The sequence below is a fragment of the Dama dama genome, chromosome 25 (assembly GCF_033118175.1).
Source record: "Dama dama isolate Ldn47 chromosome 25, ASM3311817v1, whole genome shotgun sequence".
NCBI classification, from domain to species: Eukaryota; Metazoa; Chordata; class Mammalia; order Artiodactyla; family Cervidae; genus Dama; species Dama dama.
The window spans coordinates 47,315,794-47,337,775 of NC_083705.1; the positions used below are offsets into that span (position 1 = coordinate 47,315,794).

At 43.0% G+C, this 21,982-nt stretch overlaps 1 protein-coding gene across 1 annotated transcript in view; it reads left to right on the forward strand.

Annotated features, from left to right (window-relative positions):
* The window catches only part of ADAMTS12 (ADAM metallopeptidase with thrombospondin type 1 motif 12), a 376,425-nt gene that overhangs the window by 317,611 nt on the left and 36,832 nt on the right, over positions 1-21,982 (forward strand). Inside the window, exons 19-20 of the mRNA XM_061129264.1 lie at positions 10,434-11,573; positions 21,340-21,492. Coding sequence (XP_060985247.1) covers positions 10,434-11,573; positions 21,340-21,492 — 1,293 coding nt within the window. The remainder of the gene's footprint in view (positions 1-10,433; positions 11,574-21,339; positions 21,493-21,982) is intronic.

Here is a 21,982-nt window from a genome sequence, read left to right on the forward strand (position 1 = left end):
TTTATGGTCGGATTTTGTCTTGAGATCAACTGTGATGCTTTTAGAAGCCTGTAGAAAGGTCCGCCATGGGATGACCAAGGTAAGAAGAAGAAGAGGCAAATCCATGAGATGCCCTTCCTGTCAAGAGACCATTGAGGGGAGGGTGGGCTTATCTGTGCCAGGCTGGCCCACTCCTCTCTGACCCAGAAGATTTCAGAAGGAGGAGGTCTCTCCCTTCCCAGGGAGAGTCAGTGGCTGCCCCCAAAGACAGCTTTCCTGCTCCCTGTGACCAGCCCCTTCCCCTCTAAGTTCATATTCTAGACACCAGACTCCCACCTCCAATCTCAGGAATCAAGAATCTTATTCTGGTTTTTCCCAGCCTACTTTCTGGGCTTGGAGGGTCCAGAAGAGGGGCTCTATTGTAAATGAAGATAAGTATCAAAGTTTCTGTGGCTCCCACTAGATACCCCACTTCAGTAACATGCCTTTTGAGAGGTGGCCAGTCTAGTGGTGAAGAGCATGTACCTCCCTCTACCAGGTCCAAATCCTGGCTTTGCTACTTAACAGATGTGTGAATTTACTCCCCCTGTGGTTACTTTTATCTTCCTGTGACTTATTTCCTCCATCTCTAAAGTGAGGATAACAGTAGTGCTTAGACTCTAGGGAAGTTATGAGGATGAAATGAGCTAATATTCCTAAAATTCTCATAAGAAGAATACCTGGCACATAATAAGCTCTATACCTATAATCATTTTTTGGTAAAGTGAATAGATGGAAATAATAAGAATGTCATCCATCTTTTGTTGGCTGCTTTCCACTCTATTTAAATATCTCACTTAATTCTTGAACTCTATGAGTTTGATTTTAGTTCTTTAATTCCCATATTTCTCCCAGCAGTTAGATTAATAGATAGATTTCCTGGGATAGTAATTTTCCTAGGTTTTCCAGCCTTGGCAAGCTCTAACTGATCTAGTGTTAAGCCTCTCTCAACCTTTGCTCATTTAGAAAGACAGGATTATCATAAAGTTTGATAATAATCCATGTGAGCCCTTCACATAGTGCCTAGCAAATAGTAAAGTGAAAGTGAAAGTCTCTCAACTGTGTCTGACTCTTTGCAACCCCATGGACTGTACTGTCCATGGAATTCTCCAGGCCAGAATACTGGAGTAGTTAGCCTTTCCCTTCTCCAGGGGATCATCCCAATCCAGGAATCTAACCCAGGTCTCCTGCACTGCAGGAGGATTCTTTCCCAGCTGAGCCACCAGGGAAGCCCAAGAATACTGGAGCCTTCACTAAATGGGAACTTTATTATCAGGCAAGAAGACAAGGGTCTGTTTTCCATATTACTCTTACTTTTCAAGCCTTGTCCAGTCAGTGGTGCCCAAGTTCCCTGACAGAATTGATCTGTGGCCCTTGCATTTTCTTTAAAAAAAAATTTATTGGAGTATAGTTGATTTACAATGTTGTGCCCATGTCTACTGTATGGCAAAGTGAATCAGTTGTACATGGACATATATCAACTCTTTATAAGATTCTTTTTGCAAATAGGCCATTACAGAGTACTGAGGAGAGTTCTCAGTGCTATAGCAACCCACTCCAGTGTTCGTGTCTGGAAAAGCCCATGGACAGAGGAGCTTGGTGGGCTACAATCCGTAGGTCTCACAGAGTCAGACACGACTAAGCATGCACACACACACACAGCAGTGTTTATACATCAATCCCAGTCTCCCAATTTACCCCTCTCAACCCTTGCCCCTGGCAACCATGTTTGTTTTCTACATCTGTGGCTCTATTTCTGTTTTGTAAGTTTATTCGTGTACCCAGTTTTTAAGATGCCATATATAAGCGGTATATAATATTTGTCTTTCTCTGACTTACTTCACTCAGTAAGACAATCTCTACATCCATTCACGTTGCTGCAAATGGCATTCTCTCATTCTTTTTTATGATATTCCACTGTATGTGTGTACCCTAACTTCTTTTCCCATTCCTTTGTTACTGAACATGTCCTGGCTACTGTAAACAGTGCTACAGTGAACACTGGGGTGCATATATCTTTTTGAATTACAGCTTTCTCTGGGTATATGCCAAGGAATAGGGTTTGCTGGGTCATACGGTAGTTCTTATATCAAAAAAACAATCCAGTTTTTAAAAGTGGGCAGAAGATCTAAATAGACACTTCTCCAAAGAAGACATATAGATATGAAAAAATGCTCAACATCACTAATTATTAGAGAAATGCAAATCAAAACTACAATAACATGTCACCTCACACAGGTCAGAATAGCCACCATCAAAAAGTCTACAAATAATAAATGCTAGGGAGGGTGTGGAGAAAAGGGAGTCCTTCTACATTGTAGGGGGAACGTGTATTGGCCCCTGCATCTTCATCTAATTCCCTCTCTGAGCTCAGAGTCCTTTTATGCAGGGGCACGTGGCTTAGCGACTGCAAGGTTTTCATGGACCCACAAAAGTGTTTAAAATCTGAAAAACAAAACTACTCTGTTGCTCCAGTAAAGCAAAGGATACTGAAAAATCAGAAATCAATATTTAATTACATATTAAAAACAAATGATTATCAAGCATTTAGTATGTATATTAGACACCTTTGTAGGTATTACCAGGCTTACCAGGTGACTCAATGGTAAAGAATCCAACTGTCAATACAGGAGACCCAAGAGACGTGGGTTTGATCCCTGGGTCAGGAAGATCCCCTAGAGGAGGAAATGGCCACCCATTCCAGTATTCTTGCCTGGAAAAATCCCTGGACAGAGGAACCTGGTGAGCTACAGCCCACAGGGTCGCAAAGAGTCAAACACGACTGAGCACACAATGGCCTTATTAGCCCCATTTCACTGGTAAAGAAAGAGAAGCATAGAGATATTTAGAAACTTGTCCAAAGTCACACAGCCTTTAAACAGTGGAGCCAGGATTTGACTGCTGGCAACAGAGCTTTTACTCTGAACTCTGGCATAAAGCCTCTCAAACATCTGCAAAATGTAACAACATGACAGCTCTCAGTGTTCATAAAAAATGTATTCTGTTTAGGAAACAATTTGTAGACTGGCTCTTCTCACTTTGCTGGAATTCCAGACTATGTGTAATGATCACAGAGAAATCAGAACCACTCATAAATTAAATGAGTGGTCCTCACCAAATATTTTCAAGAGCAAAAGAATAAAAAGCTTTTCAAATTGTTTTTACAGAAGAAGATTATATGTCACTTGAGACGAGAGATGGTTTTTAATATATTGGATGGGCCTTAGGGTAGAGCCTCAACAGCAGACATGCTCAGGGTCTGCAGAGATCTTTAATCTACTCTCTTTGTGCCTGACCAAAGCACACAAACAAACAAATGAATACAACAGTTAATTAGCCCAGCTCCTGAGAGTTTATTAAGTGCAAAGCTGTTCACATAGGTTTTGGCTTCCACGTGTGGCCAGGTAGACTAAATGTTTCATGATCAAGCTCTCTTGGCTCTTCAAAAGAAAGCACTGCAGCAAATGCCCATGGTGTATCTGTTGCTAAATGAAAACAGGCACATACAACTCATGTGAAGAGCCACAAGAGTTCCTGAAAACTGCAGGGAGACAGCCCGGAAGGTGAGAAGACATGGCTGAGTCAATTACTCTCAGTATTCCCCAGTTTCATTCAAGGTCCCAGACAGTCATGTGAGGCTGGACACCTGATGCTTCAGCCTTGACTGCCTGCTCTTTTGGCGTGTCACCTCTGCGAGTGCCAGCATCTCAGTTCTTCCCAGATGCCAGCAGCCCATGCTCCGCCAGGTTTCCTAGAGAACACACGCGAGCACCCTTGTCTGAAACAGCTACTCGAAGAAAACCAGTTGGGGGTCATACTGATTCTCCACCGAGCTGTATATTTGCTTGCTAGGACTGCCTTAACAAAGTACCACAAACTGGGCACCTTAAATAATAGAAATGTACTGTCTCACCAATTTTGTAATGTTGACTGAAAAAATGCACAGCCTCAAAGTCCAGAGTTATGTTATATTTGGTGGACAGAAGGGAGGCATCAAGCCTGAGATGCCACCTCTCAGATAGCTCTGAGGGACTGTACCAAAGAGGAAAGGGAGGAGCCAGAATATAGAGGTTTCTCAGGTGGCACCAGTGGTAAAGAACCTGCCTGCCAGCACAGGAGACATAAGAGATGTGGATTCAATCCCTGGGTGGGGAAGATGCCCTGGAGGAGGACGTGGCAGCCCACTCCAGTATTCTTGCCTGGAAAATCTCACGGACAGAGGAGCCTGGTGAACTACCGTCCGTAGGGTGGCAAAGAGTTAGACATGACTGAAGTGACTTAGCGTGCATAGTTGACTTCCATTGTTGCACAAATCAGAAAAAGAGTCACAGGTGTAAAAATCAAACTTGTGGTCATTAAGGGGGAAAGGCAGGAGACGGATAAATTGGAAGCTTGGGATTGACATTGAGGTTTTTGCAACAAAGACTAGGTAGTTGGAACTCAGCAGACCCCAGCGAGATATGAACTCATGACCCCTGGTTTACAAGACCAGTATTCTAACCCCTGAACTATAGGGCCTCATATCTAAAGATTAGCATTAATTAAAGAAAACCAGATGTCTCAAGTTAATGAATTTAGTACTTTTCTATGTATGAGAAGATGCAAGAGTCTGGGCTCTCTAAAATCACCTTAGCTATCTGGGTCAGGGCCCTGCTCTTCCCCTTCTTGAGTCCCCTCAGGGCTGGCTGGGTTTGACAACTGCAGCATCCTTTATTTACTGCCATGATGGGCAGCATTTTTCATTCACAATAACTGGAAGTCTAAGAGTAAGGTGTCCGCAGAGTTGATTCCTCCTGAGGATTCCCAGGTGGTACTAGTGGTAGGAAAAAAACCCGCCTGCCAATGCAGGAGACATAAGAGATGTGTGTTCGATCCCTGGGTCAGGAAGATCCCCTGGAGCAGGGCACAGCTGCTGTGTTCTTGCCTGGAAAGTCCCATGGACAGAGGGGTGTGAGAGAGAAATGTTTCCATGCTTCTCTCCTGACCTCTGATGCTTTGCTCACAATCTTTGGTGTCTCTTGGCTTATAGATGCATCACCATCACCTCTGCTTTCATCTCTATGTGGTGCTGTCTCTCTATGTGCGTCTCTGCATCCAGATTTACCCTTTTCATGAGGACAATGGTCATACTGGATTAGGGTCCACCCCAGTGACCTCGTTTTACCTTGACTTCCTCTGTAAAGACAGCATCTCCAGATAAGACCACATCCTGAGGCACAAGGGAAGCGGGCGACCAGGAGTTAAGGCTCTATCTTTTTTGGAGGGGACACAGTTCAACCTGTAATAGGTCACTTACTTTCAAAATGATTTTAGTATGAGATTGGAAGGACTAATGGTGAAGCTGAAGCTCCAATACTTTGGCCACCTGATGGGAACAGCCGACTCACTGGAAAAGGATGCTGGGAAAGAATGAGGGCAGGAGAAGAGGATGACAGAGGATGAGATGGTTGGATAACATCACCGACTCAATGGGCATGAGTTTGAACAAAGTCCAGGAGATAGTGAAGGACAGGGAAGCCTGGCGTGCTGCAGTGCTTGGGGTCGCAGAGTCAGAAATGATTGAGCAACTGAACAACAACAACCAATCATTCATTTATCACTTCCTGAGACTATGTATTGGCTGTTTCCCTACTCATCCCTTTAACCCAACCTCTCTGATAAACCCCAGCTGTGTTTTTGAATAAACTCTCTTTTAGCATGACAGCTCTGAGCCAATTGCAAGCCCCCTCCCCCACAGCATCCCTCGGGCAGAGGGAGTTGGGAGTTGACTAATTTAGCAGCAGACTTCTTTCTCAGCAGGCTCCCCCCAGAGGCCTTAATCTCAGAGTGATGGCAAGTGAGGGCAAGATAACTCCCAGGGAGGACATTCACAGATTGACAAACTGTTTGCCTGGTACAGAGTTCAAAATTATAAGGCAAGAAGGGCGTAAGGTAATCATCTCAGAAACTGGTTTTGAGGATCCTGAAACTAGCAATTGAGATGAGCTCTAAGTGTGGCGCTGTGTCCTGCATTTATCTCATCTGAAGGGCTTGACAGCTCCTAAGGAGATAAACACAGTTGGAAGATATACTAGGAAATGCGTGGGCTGAATACAAAACAGTACCACTTGTTCTGCTGCTACTACGAGAAAAACCACCTGAGTTTTTAGGCTCCGTATACACAGTAGACAGTTCACACTGACTGTCTCACTGGACATAATGTGCCCCAGTGCGAAGGAATGGCGAGCATCGATTATTTGAAAGATGCCATGTCTACTGGGTGAGGAGAGTGGATGCGTTTGAATAGTAGGTCAAGAAACATGTAAACTCCCCAGACGAGGTATCTGTCCACGAAGTTTTTGAGTTGCCAGTTGGGAATGGGGCCCATAGTTACAGATCACCTGCTTTTTCAAGAGAAGCTAAAAAACCTGGAGTTTTAATATGGAATCTTCTCACTTTAAAATGTTGCCTGCTAATTCTATATTTGTCTTTTGTTATTTGCTTGTTTCTTCTGAGGTTGAGCAGACCAAAGAATACATGCCCATGGGCCATAGGTACCTCTTAGGCTGCGACTTTGGTGTTTCTGTTCTAGAATAATCTTCTGTTTTGAAAGACCAAAACCTAATGTGTTTTAATTAAACTATCTAGATAGCAATTATTTACTCCTGCTTTATTCTTTTAGGCTGAACAAATTCATAGTGAATACGATTATTTAATACTTATAATTTGTAAATTAGAAATAAAAACATATCTATTGGCCCTAGGAAACCCAAATTCAAAAAAAAAAAAAAAGAAAATCCAGCAATAAACTAATGGGAATATGCATCTCCGTGGTATCTTCTAGACTTGTGCCTGCAACCACTTTATTTACACAGATGCTCACTTCACAGCATCCTGCAAGATAGGTCTGTGTGTCACTCTGTGCTTCAGAGGGATAGTAGAAATTGGGGACCCCCATGCCCTTTGTTATTATTACTATTATTACTATCAGCATCGTTATTACAACAGTGATAATAATGCCTTCCAATTCCCAGTTGTCTCCTATATATTATGCACTATGTTAAGATTGCCGTCTTGTATAATATATCGTCAGTCTTGAAAGGTTATTATTACTTTCAGTTTCTAGATGAGGACGCTGAACTTAGTCCCTACATCATGCCTAGAGTTTATAATGGCATATCAGGTGCTATTTCTTACAGGTTTTATAACTTTTTAATTTCATAGTTCATCATGGGGTGGAGGGCACACATGCATATCCTTCTGGATTTTTAAAAATGCTTGTAAAGTTGTAGAGTAAATTCTGTGGGTTTTAGAGATGTTGCAAATCAAAATAAACCAAAAAAGGTTACAACCAGAGAAGAAAAAAAAAATCAGAGTTTCCTACTTTTAGCTCTGACATTTCTTGGAAAGAAAACGCAAGGCAGGGTACACCTGCTTGGTATTAGGGTTATCCAGGTCCTGATTTATGAATCAGTTCTCAAATTGGAACCCGTCTGAGGCAGCCAGCATGGAAATATGTTCAGGCATACCTTGAGTATTATTTACTTAGACTGATACAGTTTTACAAAGTGGAGATTTGAAAACACTAGGAGTTCAGATCAGTGGAGAAGTGACTCAGGATGACTAAAATGAATACAGCATAAAGTCTCTTCATACACAAGAAAAGCAGAAACATTGTAGCAAGCCAGAAAAATAAAAACCCACAGGCTTCACTTTCCAGGCTTTAAAGTGAAGTGAGTCACAGAAGATGCTACAAGAGATCATTTCCTCACTGCAGGGTTTTAACAGCTTTATTGGTGGTCTCCATTTAGTTGGAAATAAGTGTGCATTTATTGGTCTATGAAGCACTGTTCCCCCAAGCGTGAAAGTGTTAGTTGCTCAGTCATGTCCAACTCTTGCAACTCCATGCACTGTAGCCCACCAGGCTCCAATGTCCATGGAATTTCCCAGGCAAGAATACTGGAGTGGGTTGCCATTCCCTTCTCCAGAGGATCTTCCTGATTCAGGGATCAAACCCAAGGTTCCTGCATTGTAGGCAGATTCTTTACCGTCTGAGCCACCAGGGAAGTCCAAAGATTAATACTGTTACATCAAAACAAACTTGGAAGTTCAGTCTTCGAGCTGGTTGTTTAGGTGTTTGTTGACATCTTAATCTCACAGCTTCAGTTGTGTCTGATTCTGTGCAACCCCGTGGACTGTAGCCCCCCAGGCTCTCTGTCCATGGGATTTTACAGGCAAGGATACTGGAGTGGGTTGCCATGCCCTCCTCCACGGGATCTTCCCAACCCAGGGATGGAACCCACATCTCTTATGTCTCCTGGATTGGCAGGTGGGTCCTTTACCACTAGCGTCACCTGGGAAGCACTACAGCTTTATTGGTTGACCCAACTCTGCAGTTGAACATTCCCTGAGCAACACAGTCTTCTGTACTCACATGCATCTCCTGCTTTTCAAAGATGCTGATTTTAACAGATATCAGTGATTATGCTGGATTGGAACAAAATTAAGGAGAAATTTATTTTCTAATACAGCGGAACTTGAAAGTAGGATTTGAGAAGTCAAGAAACTCAAAGTGAAAAATGCATAAGCTCCCAGGGAGAAGAATATCCCCATTCCTGATTATTTTCCAGGTAGAATAGTCACTTAATAAATATGTAGTAAGTGATCATTGTATCCCAAGAAGTATCCCGGAGTTCACTTATGAATAAAAGCCTTTGGGTAACTTTTCAAAAATCAAAAGTTTGATCAAGTCAATAAGTGAATTCAGTAGACACATTGCTTGTCCACCATGCTGTGCTAGGGGTTTTTTTTTTTTTTTTTTGGTGGATCGGGAGAGGCATGGAATTAATCCAATTTTTACTCTGCCACTGACTTGTAACCTTTCAAGCGGGTTCCTGAGTGTCAGCTTCCTCTCTTGTAAGAGATGGAATAATAATTTCAGTCTTGTAAATCTCACAGTTGTATAGGTCTCACAGGGCTGATATTCACAGGGTATCACACAGAATAATGGCTGTGAAGCCCTTTGAAATCCGGGACATTTATTTTCTAATAAATTTAAAATTAGGATTTGGTCTATGAAGCACTGTTCCCCCAAGCGTGAAAGTGTTAGTTGCTCAGTCATGTCCAACTCTTGCAACTCCATGAACTGTAGCCCCCCAGGCTCCAACGTCCATGGAATTTCCCAGGCAAGAATACCAGAGTGGGTTGCCATTCCCTTCTCCAGAGGAGAACATTATGTAGTCCCCATCTTTAAGAAACCTGTGTTAGGGTCAGAAAGGTAAGACAGACAAATGCAAACCAGCCAACACAAACTCCTGGACAGTCCGTGTTCAAGAACCTACTATTGGGTAGATACTTTAACCTATCATTGGGAAAGAAAGCTAAAAATGGAGCAGTTGGGTAAAAATGTGATTTAAAAAAATATATCAAGAAACCTAGTGTTATGTATTGATCATAACTATGTACTATGTATGGTTTGGGCTTCCCAGGTGGTGCTAGTGGTAAAGAACCCACCTGTCAATGCAGGAGATGTAAGAGATGCACATTCTATCCCTGGGTCGGAAAAATCCCCTGGAGGAGGACATGGCAACCCACTCCAGTATTCTTGCCTGGAGAACCCCATGGACAGAGGAGCCTGGTGAATCCATAGGGTTGCAAAGAGATCTTTACCATGAATCCTGAGGAGTGACTGTCCTGTTAGGATTCCTTCAAAGGCAGTCTAGCCATCCGTGCTTTACATGCCCTGGGAGGACCACTAGGGAGAGGCAGCTGCCACAACATCCATGTATAAATCGACACCATGCTCCAGGGCTCCCCTAACCCTTTGGACAGGCTATCTCCCCACCTTTGATTAACTTTCCACCTTTAAATTTCATAAAAGGTCCTGGAGCTATACACGTCTTATGCATACACTGACTGTCTAGCTTTTAATCTGAGTCCATCTGACAACAAGCAAGAAAATGGAGCTTAGGATACCTGAGTGAGGCTGTGTGACTTATATGAATATAAAGGGATAGGCTCATTATCATTAAATTAATAGATCCCAGAAAATACATAAAACACTTTATTAGCACTGAAACCTTAGGGAAGATAATATTTCTATCTCTTCTGAAAAATCAGGCGATTGTTTAAATCATTGCCCTCTGTGGATCCACCATCCAATAGTCCTGGCCCAGAGAGACTTCAGTTTCACCACGTCATGGTTTTGCATTTTCAGTTTGTGAAGGGTAGATTGTTAGTCCTGAGCCCCAGCTGGTCTCCCCAAAATACATATTTCTATGGGAAACTAAAATTGCAGAGAAGTCAAATACAAAGGTAGGAAATGATTTTAGCTGCACAGTGCAGTCTCTACTGGGCCTGTCCTGATTTGCTGTAAATCGTAGCCTGAAAAGCAACGCGTCTTTCCCACTCGACTGACAGCCATCTCTCTTTTCCAGTGCTCTGTTTCCTGTGGTGGTGGAGTACGGATTCGCAGTGTCACGTGTGCCAAGAACCACGATGAGCCCTGCGACATGACGAGGAAACCCAACAGCAGGGCTCTCTGTGGCCTCCAGCAGTGCCCATCCAGCCGGAGAATTCTGAAGCCCAACAGAGGCACAATTTTCAGTGGGAAAAAGCTACCAACACCTGACCCCTTCAAGCCTGTCCCTCCAACTACACCCAGTCCCAGGATGCTGACTACACCCAGTCCCAGGGTGCTGACTACACCCACAGTGCCTGGGCCTCTGAGCCCAAGCGCTCCGACAGTTAACAGCCCTGATCCTTCCACCGCCTCCAAAGGAGACCTGGATGGGAAGCAAGGGCAGAATAGTTCAATCCAAACTGAACTGGACACCCATAATGTCATTTCCACTAGAAGTACTTCCCAGCCCATCCTCACTTCTCGGTCTTTGAGCATCCAGCCAAATGAAGAGAATGTTTCCGATCCCGACACTGGTCCTACCTCCAAGGGAGACCTTGTCATCACAACGACGAGTGGTTCTGACTTGTCAACTTCCAGCAATGCTGTGACTTGGCAGGTGACTTCGTTTTACAGTCCCTTGACCAAAGAGCCAGAAATGGAGATTCATAGTGGCTCAGGGGAAGACAGTGAACCATCTGAGAAAAAAAATGAGAACAACTCTGTGACATGGACCAAGATCAGAGTACCTGGAAATGATGCTCCAGGGGAAAGAAGTACAGAAATACCACTTGGAGCTCCACCAACCCCTTATCTTGGGGGGACATCTCTATGGCCACCCTTTAGCACAGTATCAGAAGGACTGGTACCCAGCCAAAGGCCCATTACTGTCAAAAATGGAGCATCCAGAGCTGAAGGGATGGTCACTGAAAAGCCAGCTAATACTCCACTCCCTCTGGGAGCAGACCACCAGCCAGCATACTCCAAAGAGCCAGTAAACCATCGCCCCCCAGAACTTCCAAGCAACATGAACCTAACACAGAGTCCCGGACCAGTCCTGACCAAGGAAGATGCAACAAGTCTGATGGCTGAGGGATTTCTGCTGAATGCCTCGGATTACAAGCAGCTCTCGATGGGACACAGCCCTGCCTACTGGATTGTTGGAAACTGGAGTGAGGTAAGAGTTCTGTTTCTTACCCAGGCCTGATTCTATATGGAATTAGCTAGGGGTGTTGCATTTCTATGCAGATTTCCAAATGGACTTGAAAAAAAGTGAAACAATCAGGTCCATGCCCTCACCTCCCTCTTCACCTAACTCCAAATATGAAAAAAAAAAAAAAAAAAGTCCAGGGTAAGAGAACAATGTAGTGAGATAGAGTGAGAAGAACATAGAACTAAATTGGAGACCTGAGTCAGCCAGTTGTGTGACAGTGGAGAATTCAGTCTGCCTCTCTGAACCTGCTTTTGATCTCCAGAACCGTGAAGCTAGTACAAATCACCTCTCCTCTCCAATGTCCCTTCCAGCTACAAACTGTAAGAATCCTATGAGGAAGGACCAAAGAATCCATAGGATTCAAAGAATCCCATGGGAGGACCTCAGTTCACATTTCATTCAGAAAGCCAATGTTGAGAATCTGGTTTAAACCTATCAAGTAGTCACAATTGGAATGGAAATCTAAAACAAACTTCTTTAAAAGAATTCTATGTTTACTTTATTAACAATTCCTTTTTTTTTTTTGACTCAGTGTTTGCTTGTATTAAAAAAATTCTCTTGAAAAAAACTCTTTTTGACTCATAGATAGAGTAAGAAGAAAATAAACATGATGACAAAACATTGGTTCCTGTTTTCAGGCTTCAGGAATTTGGCTAGATATGTTTCTCCATTTCTAAAACTAATTACATCCTTTGAAGCATCACAATCATTTCTCACCGATTTGTATTTTGAATGCACAGTATTTGAACTTGTTAAAAATAAACTGACAACTCAAAAGAGAACTTTGTGGCAAAATAATCACATGTTCAAATCATTCAGCAATTTTTATGACGATGCATGACTCATCTCCCCAGCTAAAAAGAAGTATTAGCAGCTAATGTAAAAATAAAAATACATTTAATTTATGAAGCATGTTAATTTCCAAACCACTTTCATATGTAGTCTCCTGTTTTCTCCTTTTCATAGTCCTGGGGAGCAGGTAAGCTCTCCATTTGTACCAATTCACAATTACAGAAACTAAGATTTTTAACAGTTAAGTGACTTGTCTATAGACATGTAAATTGGAAGATGAGCCTTCTAAATCTTTCCACTCTAATCTGCGGTCTCTCTAGTGAATTTTAGCAGCAGCTGACAAGTTCACTGTTTAAAATCTGTTGTATAAATTAGTCAGCACCGTTGGTCCCGAAATTGACTATACTGGCAAAAAATAGGTATATGTAACCTTTCAAATTTTTTTAATTTGTATTCAAACTATGTTTTCACATTGATCTATTTTGATTTCTAAAGTGAAATCATGTTCATTACATTTTCTGTCAATGGAGAGTCATCTTATTATCTCCATTTTCAAGTAAAGAATCCAGTTTCAGGAGGACAAAAAAGATTTCCAGGCTTAGAGTAATCCAATTTGTTCAGAAAAGGAGAGGAATGAGTCTCATGATCCCTGACATTTTGGTCAGATTTCTTTCCATTAGCAAAGTCTAAATGGGCTCTTAATGATGAGAAGTACGTTGACAGTGAATGCGTATGAAGTGTGTGCTATGCTTTATAGAATGACTTCATGCTATTTCACATGTAGTCACTCCCATAACCCTCAGTACAGCCCAAGGAGATTGGTAATGTAGCCCCCATTGTTGAGATGAGGAAGAGCTGAAAGGTGAAGTAGCTAGCCAGAATCACACACACATGGAAGGGATTTGAACCCAAGCAGACAGACTTCATAGCCTATGATCCATTGCTTTACAATCAGAAGCATTACCACTCTCTCTGCCTTCTGTTATATTTGTTTCTTCCTTGATCATATGATCCATAAAAACAATGCCAGTTATGTGGTAACCCTGGGTAGACAGATGAGAAAATCACATGGTTCATAAGAAGGTGCTTTCAAATAACATTGAGGGCTTGTGGTTATTCTCGAGTTTGCAGGAGCAAATGGCCACTGAAGTGGATTCAGCCAGCCTAGATATTTGAAATAAAAATGTACTGTGTAGGTTTTATGAATGGTATCATTTCACATAGTACCCTCAAAAGGTATTTTTTTCTTTCAAAACATGGGTCACCCCTAAAGGACTTAAATAGGCTTATTGTCCTCTATCCAACAAAACAGTCTGGTCTAAACTCAACAACAAAGAGAACAAGTTATGGAAACTGAGGCTACCTGTTAATTTGTAGGATTTTGTTAATTAGTCAGTGGAGATGAAGTCTGAAAGCATCTTCCGTTAAAGACAGTGTGGGCCTTGAGAAAAATACAAGGAAGGACAAACAGAGGGTGAAAGACTAGACGAAAGGCATGTATATGGTATCAATATCAGAATAAAGTATGAATGACATTGTACATAATGGCATATGTACAATATGTGTGTGTACTTAGAAGTCATGTGCAGATGCACAGTGAGAGGTAGGCTGTTGTTAACAAATAGAGCCAAACAAGTTATGGTTCACCAAAACAGAAGTTGATTTCTCGCTCACATAATAATACATGGTAATTCTATGTCTGCAATGGTAGCGGTAGAGAATGAGGCTCTGACCCATGTGCAGTTCTTTGAGACTCCAGTCTGACAATGGCTCTACCATCCTCCCGTCTTCAAATTGGCCCTGGGGCCACCATCCTAGTCACAGTTAGGAAGGAAAAGAGCACAGAGGCTCTCCCACAGGAAGTTTTATGGGCCAAACCTAGAAGGGGGCATTTATCACTTCTGCTCATGTTCCACTGTCTAGAACTCATTGGACCCAAGCAAAGTGCAAAATGGATAGAAAACATAATCTAGTTGAATGCTCAGGAGGATGAGGAAAAAGGACTGTAGTGAGGATCTATCAGTCTCTGCCACTGAATGACATGGCCCACTGTGTGTTTTAGGTGGCCCATTCCGGAAGCAGTGAGGATAAGGGATATGACATGTTGGGAGGATACTGCAGTAGTCTAGATGAGGAATGAGAACTATGACAAGAATGCTTGGGATGAAGAGGGAAAGATAAATTCAGGGGATATGGGGAACTTAAAATCAGTAGGACTTTGTGAATAATTGGATGTGGAATGTGAGGAGAAGAGAGGTGTAGAGGAGTCTGTCATGACTATTCCATTGGAATCTTGGGTATCCAATGGGTGGTGCTCCCATAAACTGAGATATCATACAATGTACAGAAAGAGTGAGTTTCAACAGAGACAAAGAAAGGATGATGAGTCCAGTTGCAGATTGAGTTTAGTTGGCAGGACCTTTGGGATATCCAAAGGATAACCAGCAGATGTTTGTGTGTATTTATCTGAGGTTCTTGAGAGTGGTGAAAACTGGAGATGGCATTTGGTGGCCATGACCAATAGGGAGAAGTTCAAACCTTGGAAGTGAGCAAGGTCATCCAAGTACAACCTAAAGGCTGCAAACAGGAGTGGCCCAAGAATGGGATTCTGGAAAACACTAACATTTTAAGAAGCTGGCTGGCAAAGAGATCCCATGTGAAAGACTAGTAAGGAACAGTCTACTAATTAAGACTTAAATCAAGAGGTGTAGTGCCATGGACATGTGAGAATTAACAGTGGACCTAATGGATCTTACAATGAATAAGTCTTTGGTGACTTTTGGGGAAACATTTATAGTATTGAAATGGAAGGAGACCCTAAAGTACAGCCCAAGGAGAGACCCTTTCAGATGAAACAGTCATCACATTAGGAGGGTTAATAAAGATGGACAGCTCTTCTCAGTCCACAGAATAATACATTACAAAAGTTTCATTAAAAAGTAGCTTTGGATGACCTAGAAATTAGTTTCCTTTCTCATCCTCTTATGTAAATGTGTTTTAATGCTTTTGTTCTGAGGATATTTAATATATGTTAATTGACAAGTGTTAATTGATCTAGTGAGAAGTTACCATATTCAAATAAAGTAAACCTAAATAGAAGTACCTATCAACTCCAATGACTGTTTAAGCCCAGAGGTTAATTGAAACATTCTGATTATAGGCAATCAAGATACAAAGAATTAATTCTATCTCCTGTCATCCTTTGACTTTGACAGAAATAAACTGTCTTACTGAGTACATCATAGCTCACCCAATATTTGGCAACCATGGTGGAGCCGTTGGGGACTATTAATTCTAGGCAGTTTGGCTGGAAAAGGGGAATTGGCCCAGACTGCAGAGGTTTTGAAAGCTACAAGGATATTACCAGCCTAGAAGTCCACATTTGGCAGGAGTCCCCTCCATGACTGGGCTTGGTGCCTGCTCCCTTTAAGCATCTTTTGAGTCAAAATGTTTCATACACAGAACTGTCTGAGAGGATCAGGATTCAGAATGAAAACTTTGGGTTGTGAGTTTCCCACTGTCCCCTGATTTTTTATTCTACCCATCTCTGAAGTTGTTTCTTTGGGATTGTCCCTCCCTAGAATGGTCTCATTGGCCACTCAGTCACTACACCTTAGGAAGTCCAGGTTAACCACTGAGATCAGGCTTCCCTGTCCTACTAGAAAACCCTAACAGTTTTTGGGTCTGTGTCTGTCCTCTCATCGTGTCTGTCAACTCCTCTTTATTTCCTGTTGTTTAGTTGCTCAGTTGTGTGCAACTCTTTTGCAACCACATGGACTGTAGCCCGCCAGGCTCCTCTGTTCATGGGACTCTCCAGGCAAAAATACTGGAGTGGAATGTTGATTGCAGCACTGTTTACAATAACTAGGACATGGAAGCAACCTAGATGTCCATCATCAGATGAATGGATAAGGAAGCTATGGTACATATACACAATGGAATATTACTCAGCTATAAAAAAAAAAAAAGACTGACTACATTTGAGTCAGTTCTAATAAGGTGGATGAAACTGGAGCCTATTATACAGAGTGAAGTAAGTCAGAAAGAGAAACACCAATACAGGATATTAACACATGTATATGGAATCTAGAAAGATGGTAATGATGACCCTATATGTAAGACAGCAAAAGAGACACAGATGTAAAGAACAGACTTTTGGACTCCGTGGGAAAAGGAGAGGGTGGGACGATATCAGAGAATAGCATTGAAACATGTATATTACCATATGTTAAATAAATGACCAGTGCAAGTTCAGTGCATGAAGCAGGGCACTCAGAGCTGGTGCTCTGGGACAACCCAGAGGGATGGGGTGGGGAGGGAGGTGGGAGGGGGTTCAAGATGGGGGGACACATGTACACCCGTGGCTGACTCATGTCGATGTATGGTGAAAACCACCACAATGCTGTAAACTTTAGTCTCCAATTAATTTAAAAAAAAGAATACTGGAGTGGGTTGCCATTTCCTTCTCCAGGGCATCTTCCCAACCCAGGGATCTAACCCACGTCTCCTGCATTGCAGGCAGGTTCTTTACCACTGAGCCACTGGGGAGGCCTCAATGAACAGGAAATAAAAACATCGTGTCTGTCATCTCCTCTTTATTTCCTGCTCATTTAGGCCAAGTGGTTTCCAGTCTGCTGCTGGGTGGCATATAGAAAAAAGTAGGGATGCTTTTTGTTTATTACAGTGCTGGCGGAGAGGCTGATGCCAGCATTCAGGGTCTAGGAGCCAAAGATCATGAGGGTCCTGTGACATTTTGGGAAATCCAAAATGCCAGTAGCGCCACAATAGTCAAGAATGGTGGACACTCAGTTGCTACTCTTGTTAGGACCCTTGCCCTTGCTCTTGCCCTTGCTGGTCTGGGTACTTACTATCTTTGCTCTCCCCAGTGCTTTCCACATATCATCACAAGCAATGTATTGCCATATTACTACCATATCACTCTTCCGAAAGGAATTTTCTAATCATTCCAAACACCTAATCATAAATTGCTAATGTCTCTTCATTGCATATCAGATCATACAAAGTCCACTCTATTATCCAACAGCCCTCACATCCTTGAATAATTCAGCTTTCAACATACTAACTCCTATGCCTTCACCCACCTAAGCCTCAGCAAATCTCAACTGCTCTGTTTCCACTAAACCTTCTGCTCATCTCAGCTCAGTTCCTTTGTTTCCATGGTTTTCTCTGCCTGAAATTTCCTTCTCCTTCTCCTTTTATTAATAAATCCCACCTGTTCTTCAGTATCAAGCTTTGAGCTGCGTCTTCCATGAAGACTTTCTTGCTCTTTAATATTGGAAGTAAGTTCTAAAGTTCCTTAGTATTCGATCAGAAATCTCTCTCACCTTGTCCTCCCACTTTCTGTCCTGTGCTGAAGGGCTGTTCACAGCGTATGCCTCTAACTACTTGTGATTTCAAATATTAAATGTGTATGTCCGACTCTTTGTGTACCCATAGACTATAACCCACCAGGCTTCTCTGTCCGTGGGATTCTCCAGGCAAGAATACTGGAATGGGTAGCCATTCCCTTCTCCAGGGGATCTTCTCAACCCAGGGATCAAACCCAGGGCTCCTGCATTACAGGCAGATTCTTTACCATCTAAGCCACCAAAACCAAGTTCATATTGTGAATAGACATAAAACTTGAAAGCAGACATTCTAGGTTTGAGTATTAGCTCCATCACTCACTGACTGTATGTTCTCTCCACACCCATTTCCTCATTTTTAAAATGAGGATAACAATGCCTGATTCATACGATTATTATGAAATAAGAGGAATAATAACTTGTGTGTAGAAGAGTGTCAGGCATATAGGAAGTGCTCAGTGAGTATTTACTTTGAGATATATTACAAGACAGAAAACTCAGGAGCTTCACACTGTGCGTGGGTGTGGGTCTCACTGTGACAGAAGATTACTTCTTATCCCATTGCCTCATCATTCAGTCAGATCCCCTGGGCCAGTCAGTGAAATGTATGCTGTGCAGTCATGTAAATGGAAGTGACAGTGTAATTTTCCACAGCCTTTCACAGCAGTTTTCACATGATTCTGATACAGCCCTGCACAGCAGTTCCAGTTCTGAACACCCCAATACCTGCTCCTTGACCTGGTAAATCAGTTATCACAGGGTCACTGGCTGTAAGGAGGGAGAAGGTTCCCAGGACAAAAAGAAGCTGTTCCTCTGCCTCCTCAGGATCTTCTCTTCTCTGCACCCCCCACTCCCAATTTTAAACCAACATAGGAGACAATCAGTGGAATCCCCTTTCGCTTACTGCATTCCATGAATGTCCTCCTGTCATCTTTGTCTTTGGACTCATTTGCTGCCTAAATAGAAATTGTCAAAAAGGAATTAAACAAATGTCTGCTCACATCTGAACCCTACAGGACCAGACTCAGATCCCCAGAGACACATGTTTATTTACCACATAAATATGGCACAAAGAGCTATAGACATCACTTGAGATGTACCAAGGTCATCACTAGCCTGGGAATTTGGTTTCACTAGCTCCTCTCCTGGGTTTAGAACAAACATTGTTTTTTTTCCTTGCCATGGTGTGAAATTAACATTGTATTGTCTTTGTGACCTTGAGCATAACTGCTAAGCTCTCTGGGCCCCAGAAATCTGGAGAGTGGGACTCACAGCGCTGACCTTGCAGGTGTGCTATGTTTGTTTTTGTTATTACTCAGTTGCTCAGCCCTGTCCGACTCCTTGTAACCCCATGCAGCATACCAGGCTTCCCTGTCCTTCACTATCTCCTGGAGCTTGCTCAAACGCATGTCCATTGAGTTGGTGATGTCATCCAACCATCTCATTCTCTGTCGTCCCATTCTCCTCCTGCCTTCAATCTTTCCCAGCATCAGGGTCTTCTCTAATGAGTCGGCTCTTTGCATCAGGTGACCAGGTATTGGAGCTTCAGTTACAGTGCCATGTTTAATAGGGAACATTTGTAGATCACTCACTCTGTGTATGGATTAACTCTACCGTTCTCACAGCAACTTAAATGAGGTCCTAGTCTTATCACCAGTTTTACTTGCTAGAGAAGTTAGGAAACCACCAAAGATCACACCATTAGTGAACTGCAGAATTCTAATTGTATCCTGAGTCTCCGAGGTTAGAGAAAATATAGGAAAAGTACCTGTTGTGTAGTTGTATCCATTATCTATTACCACAATAGTGCTTTGTAACAACCAACCATAAAACCTCAGTAAACGTTCATTTTTGTCCATGAGTGTGTGGATTGCTGGAAGTGTCTTCTGACCCAGGCTGAGCTTAGCTGATCTCAGCTTGGCTTGTCATGCATCTGGTGAAGGGTTGGCTGAAGGCTGGCTGGTCTGGGATGGCCTCAGCTGGGTCACCCAGCTTGATTTCACAAGATCTCTCATCCTCCAGGAGGTTAGCCAGTTTTATTCTCATGGCAGAGACAAGGGTCCGAGAGAGAGAACTGAAACAAGCAAGATTTCTTAAGAACTTGCACAGCATCATCCACTGCAATTTCTTGGCAAAAGAAAGGTACAAGAACAGTCTTGATTCAACAGCTGGGGAAATACATTCTATTATTTGATGAGAGGAGCTGTGAAGTCCATTGCAAACAGCATGGGTGTGAACAGTGGGGCCACTAGTGCAATGAGTCTATGCACTTCAGCTGTTATTATCTCTAATATATATTATATATATGGGCTTCCCTGGTAGCTCAGCTGGTTAAGAATCTGCCTGCAATGTAGCAGACCCTGGTTTCATTCCCAGCTCGGGAAGATCTCCTGGAGAAGGGATAGGCTACCCATTCCAGTATTCTTGTGTTTCCCTGGTGGCTCACCTGTTAAAGAATCCACCTGCAATGTGGGAGAATCGGATTCAATCCCTGGGTTGGGAAGATCCCCTGGAGAAGGGAAAGGCTACCCACTCCAGTATTCTGGCCTGGAGAATTCTATGCACTGTATAGTCCATGGGGTCAAAAAGTGTCAGACATGACTGAGTGACTTTCACTTTCACATATTTTATATATACGTATTATGTGTATTATGTATATGTGTATATAAGTATTATGTGTATATATGTATTGTGTGTATGTGTGTTTATACACACATACACACACACATAGGTCTGTGGAATGACTACGAGCTACAGGCACACTGCTGCATTTCATCAATGCTGTTCATTGAAAGGGATGAGTAGAAAATAGCCTAGGTCAACAGTTTTTTCAACTGGCTCATTTATGGAGGTAAATGGGCTTCCCTCCTGGCTCACTGGTATATATATATACACACATAACACAATGCTCAGTTGCTCAGTTGTGTCTGACTCTTTGTGACCCTATGGACTATAGTCCGCCAGGCTCCTCCATCTGTGGGATTTTCCAGTCAAGAATACTGGAGTGGGTTGCCATTTCCTTCTTCAGGGGATCTTCCTGACCCAGGGATCGAAGCCACCTCTCCTGTGTTGCCGGGCTGATTCTTTACCACTGAGCCACCAGCAAAGCCCATTTGCCTCCATAAATGAGCCAGTTGAAAAAACCGTTGACCTAGGCTATTTTCTACTCTTCCGTTTCCATGAATAGCGTTGATAAAATGCAGCAGTGTGCCTGTAGCTCGTAGTCATTCCATAGACCTTCTAGCCAGGATACTTTGTAAAGGGAAGCAAATTTCCATTTGCACTGAGTTTTCCTCCCAGATAGAAATCAGGGATTCTCAACCCTGGCCGCTTATTAGAATCACCTGGGGTTTGTTTTTTTTTTTTAACTACTCCTGCCTGAGCCCTACCCTCAGCCATTCCGATTGTTTGCGGCTGGAGCCCCAGCGCTGGTAAGTTTCTGAAGCTCTGCAGGCAGGTTTAGTGAGTAGCCAAGACGGAGGAGCCCTGCCTCCGGGGTAGGGTGGGGCGGGGTGAGCTGTAGGTGAGGAAGCGGCCCTGAGCCTCTGTCATCTCTCCCTCCTCCCGGGCAGTGCTCCACCACGTGCGGGCTGGGGACCTACCGGCGGAGCGTGCAGTGCAGCACCCACGTGGATTCCGACTGCGCCACCCTGCGGAGGCCAGACCCGGCCAAGAGGTGCCACCTCCGTCCCTGCGCTAGCTGGAAAGTGGGAAACTGGAGCAAGGTAATGGATCAGCTCGGCAGTGTTTCAGGGGGCGGGGGCGGGGGCGGGGTCGACTTACACCAGCGCCATTTGCTAAAACTACCTTTCCAGCCTAGCTTCCTGCCTCCCTGCTGCGATAAACTGGCAGATGAGTGAACCATAGGCCTTGTCATAAGCCTGCTTTCAGCTACACAGTAGCCTCAGAGCAAACACGGAGTTTTCATTAGCCCACATGTTTTTATCTGCTTGTCCTCCCTTACCGGATAAAATGAGAAGGAAAGAAGTTAAATTTGTGTAATTTAATTTGCTTGTCCAGCCTGCGACACTATTTCTAAATTGCTTAAACTTAACATTATAATTAATAATAATACATGAGCAGATGTATAATTAAATCATGGTTCAGCAGCTGCTCACAAAGCATGGAATCTGCCAGACTCAAAATGAAAAGAAAACTGAAACATCGAAGGTTGGTCTTTAAAAGCGTCTTTCCTATGTTGATCTCTTTGAAGTG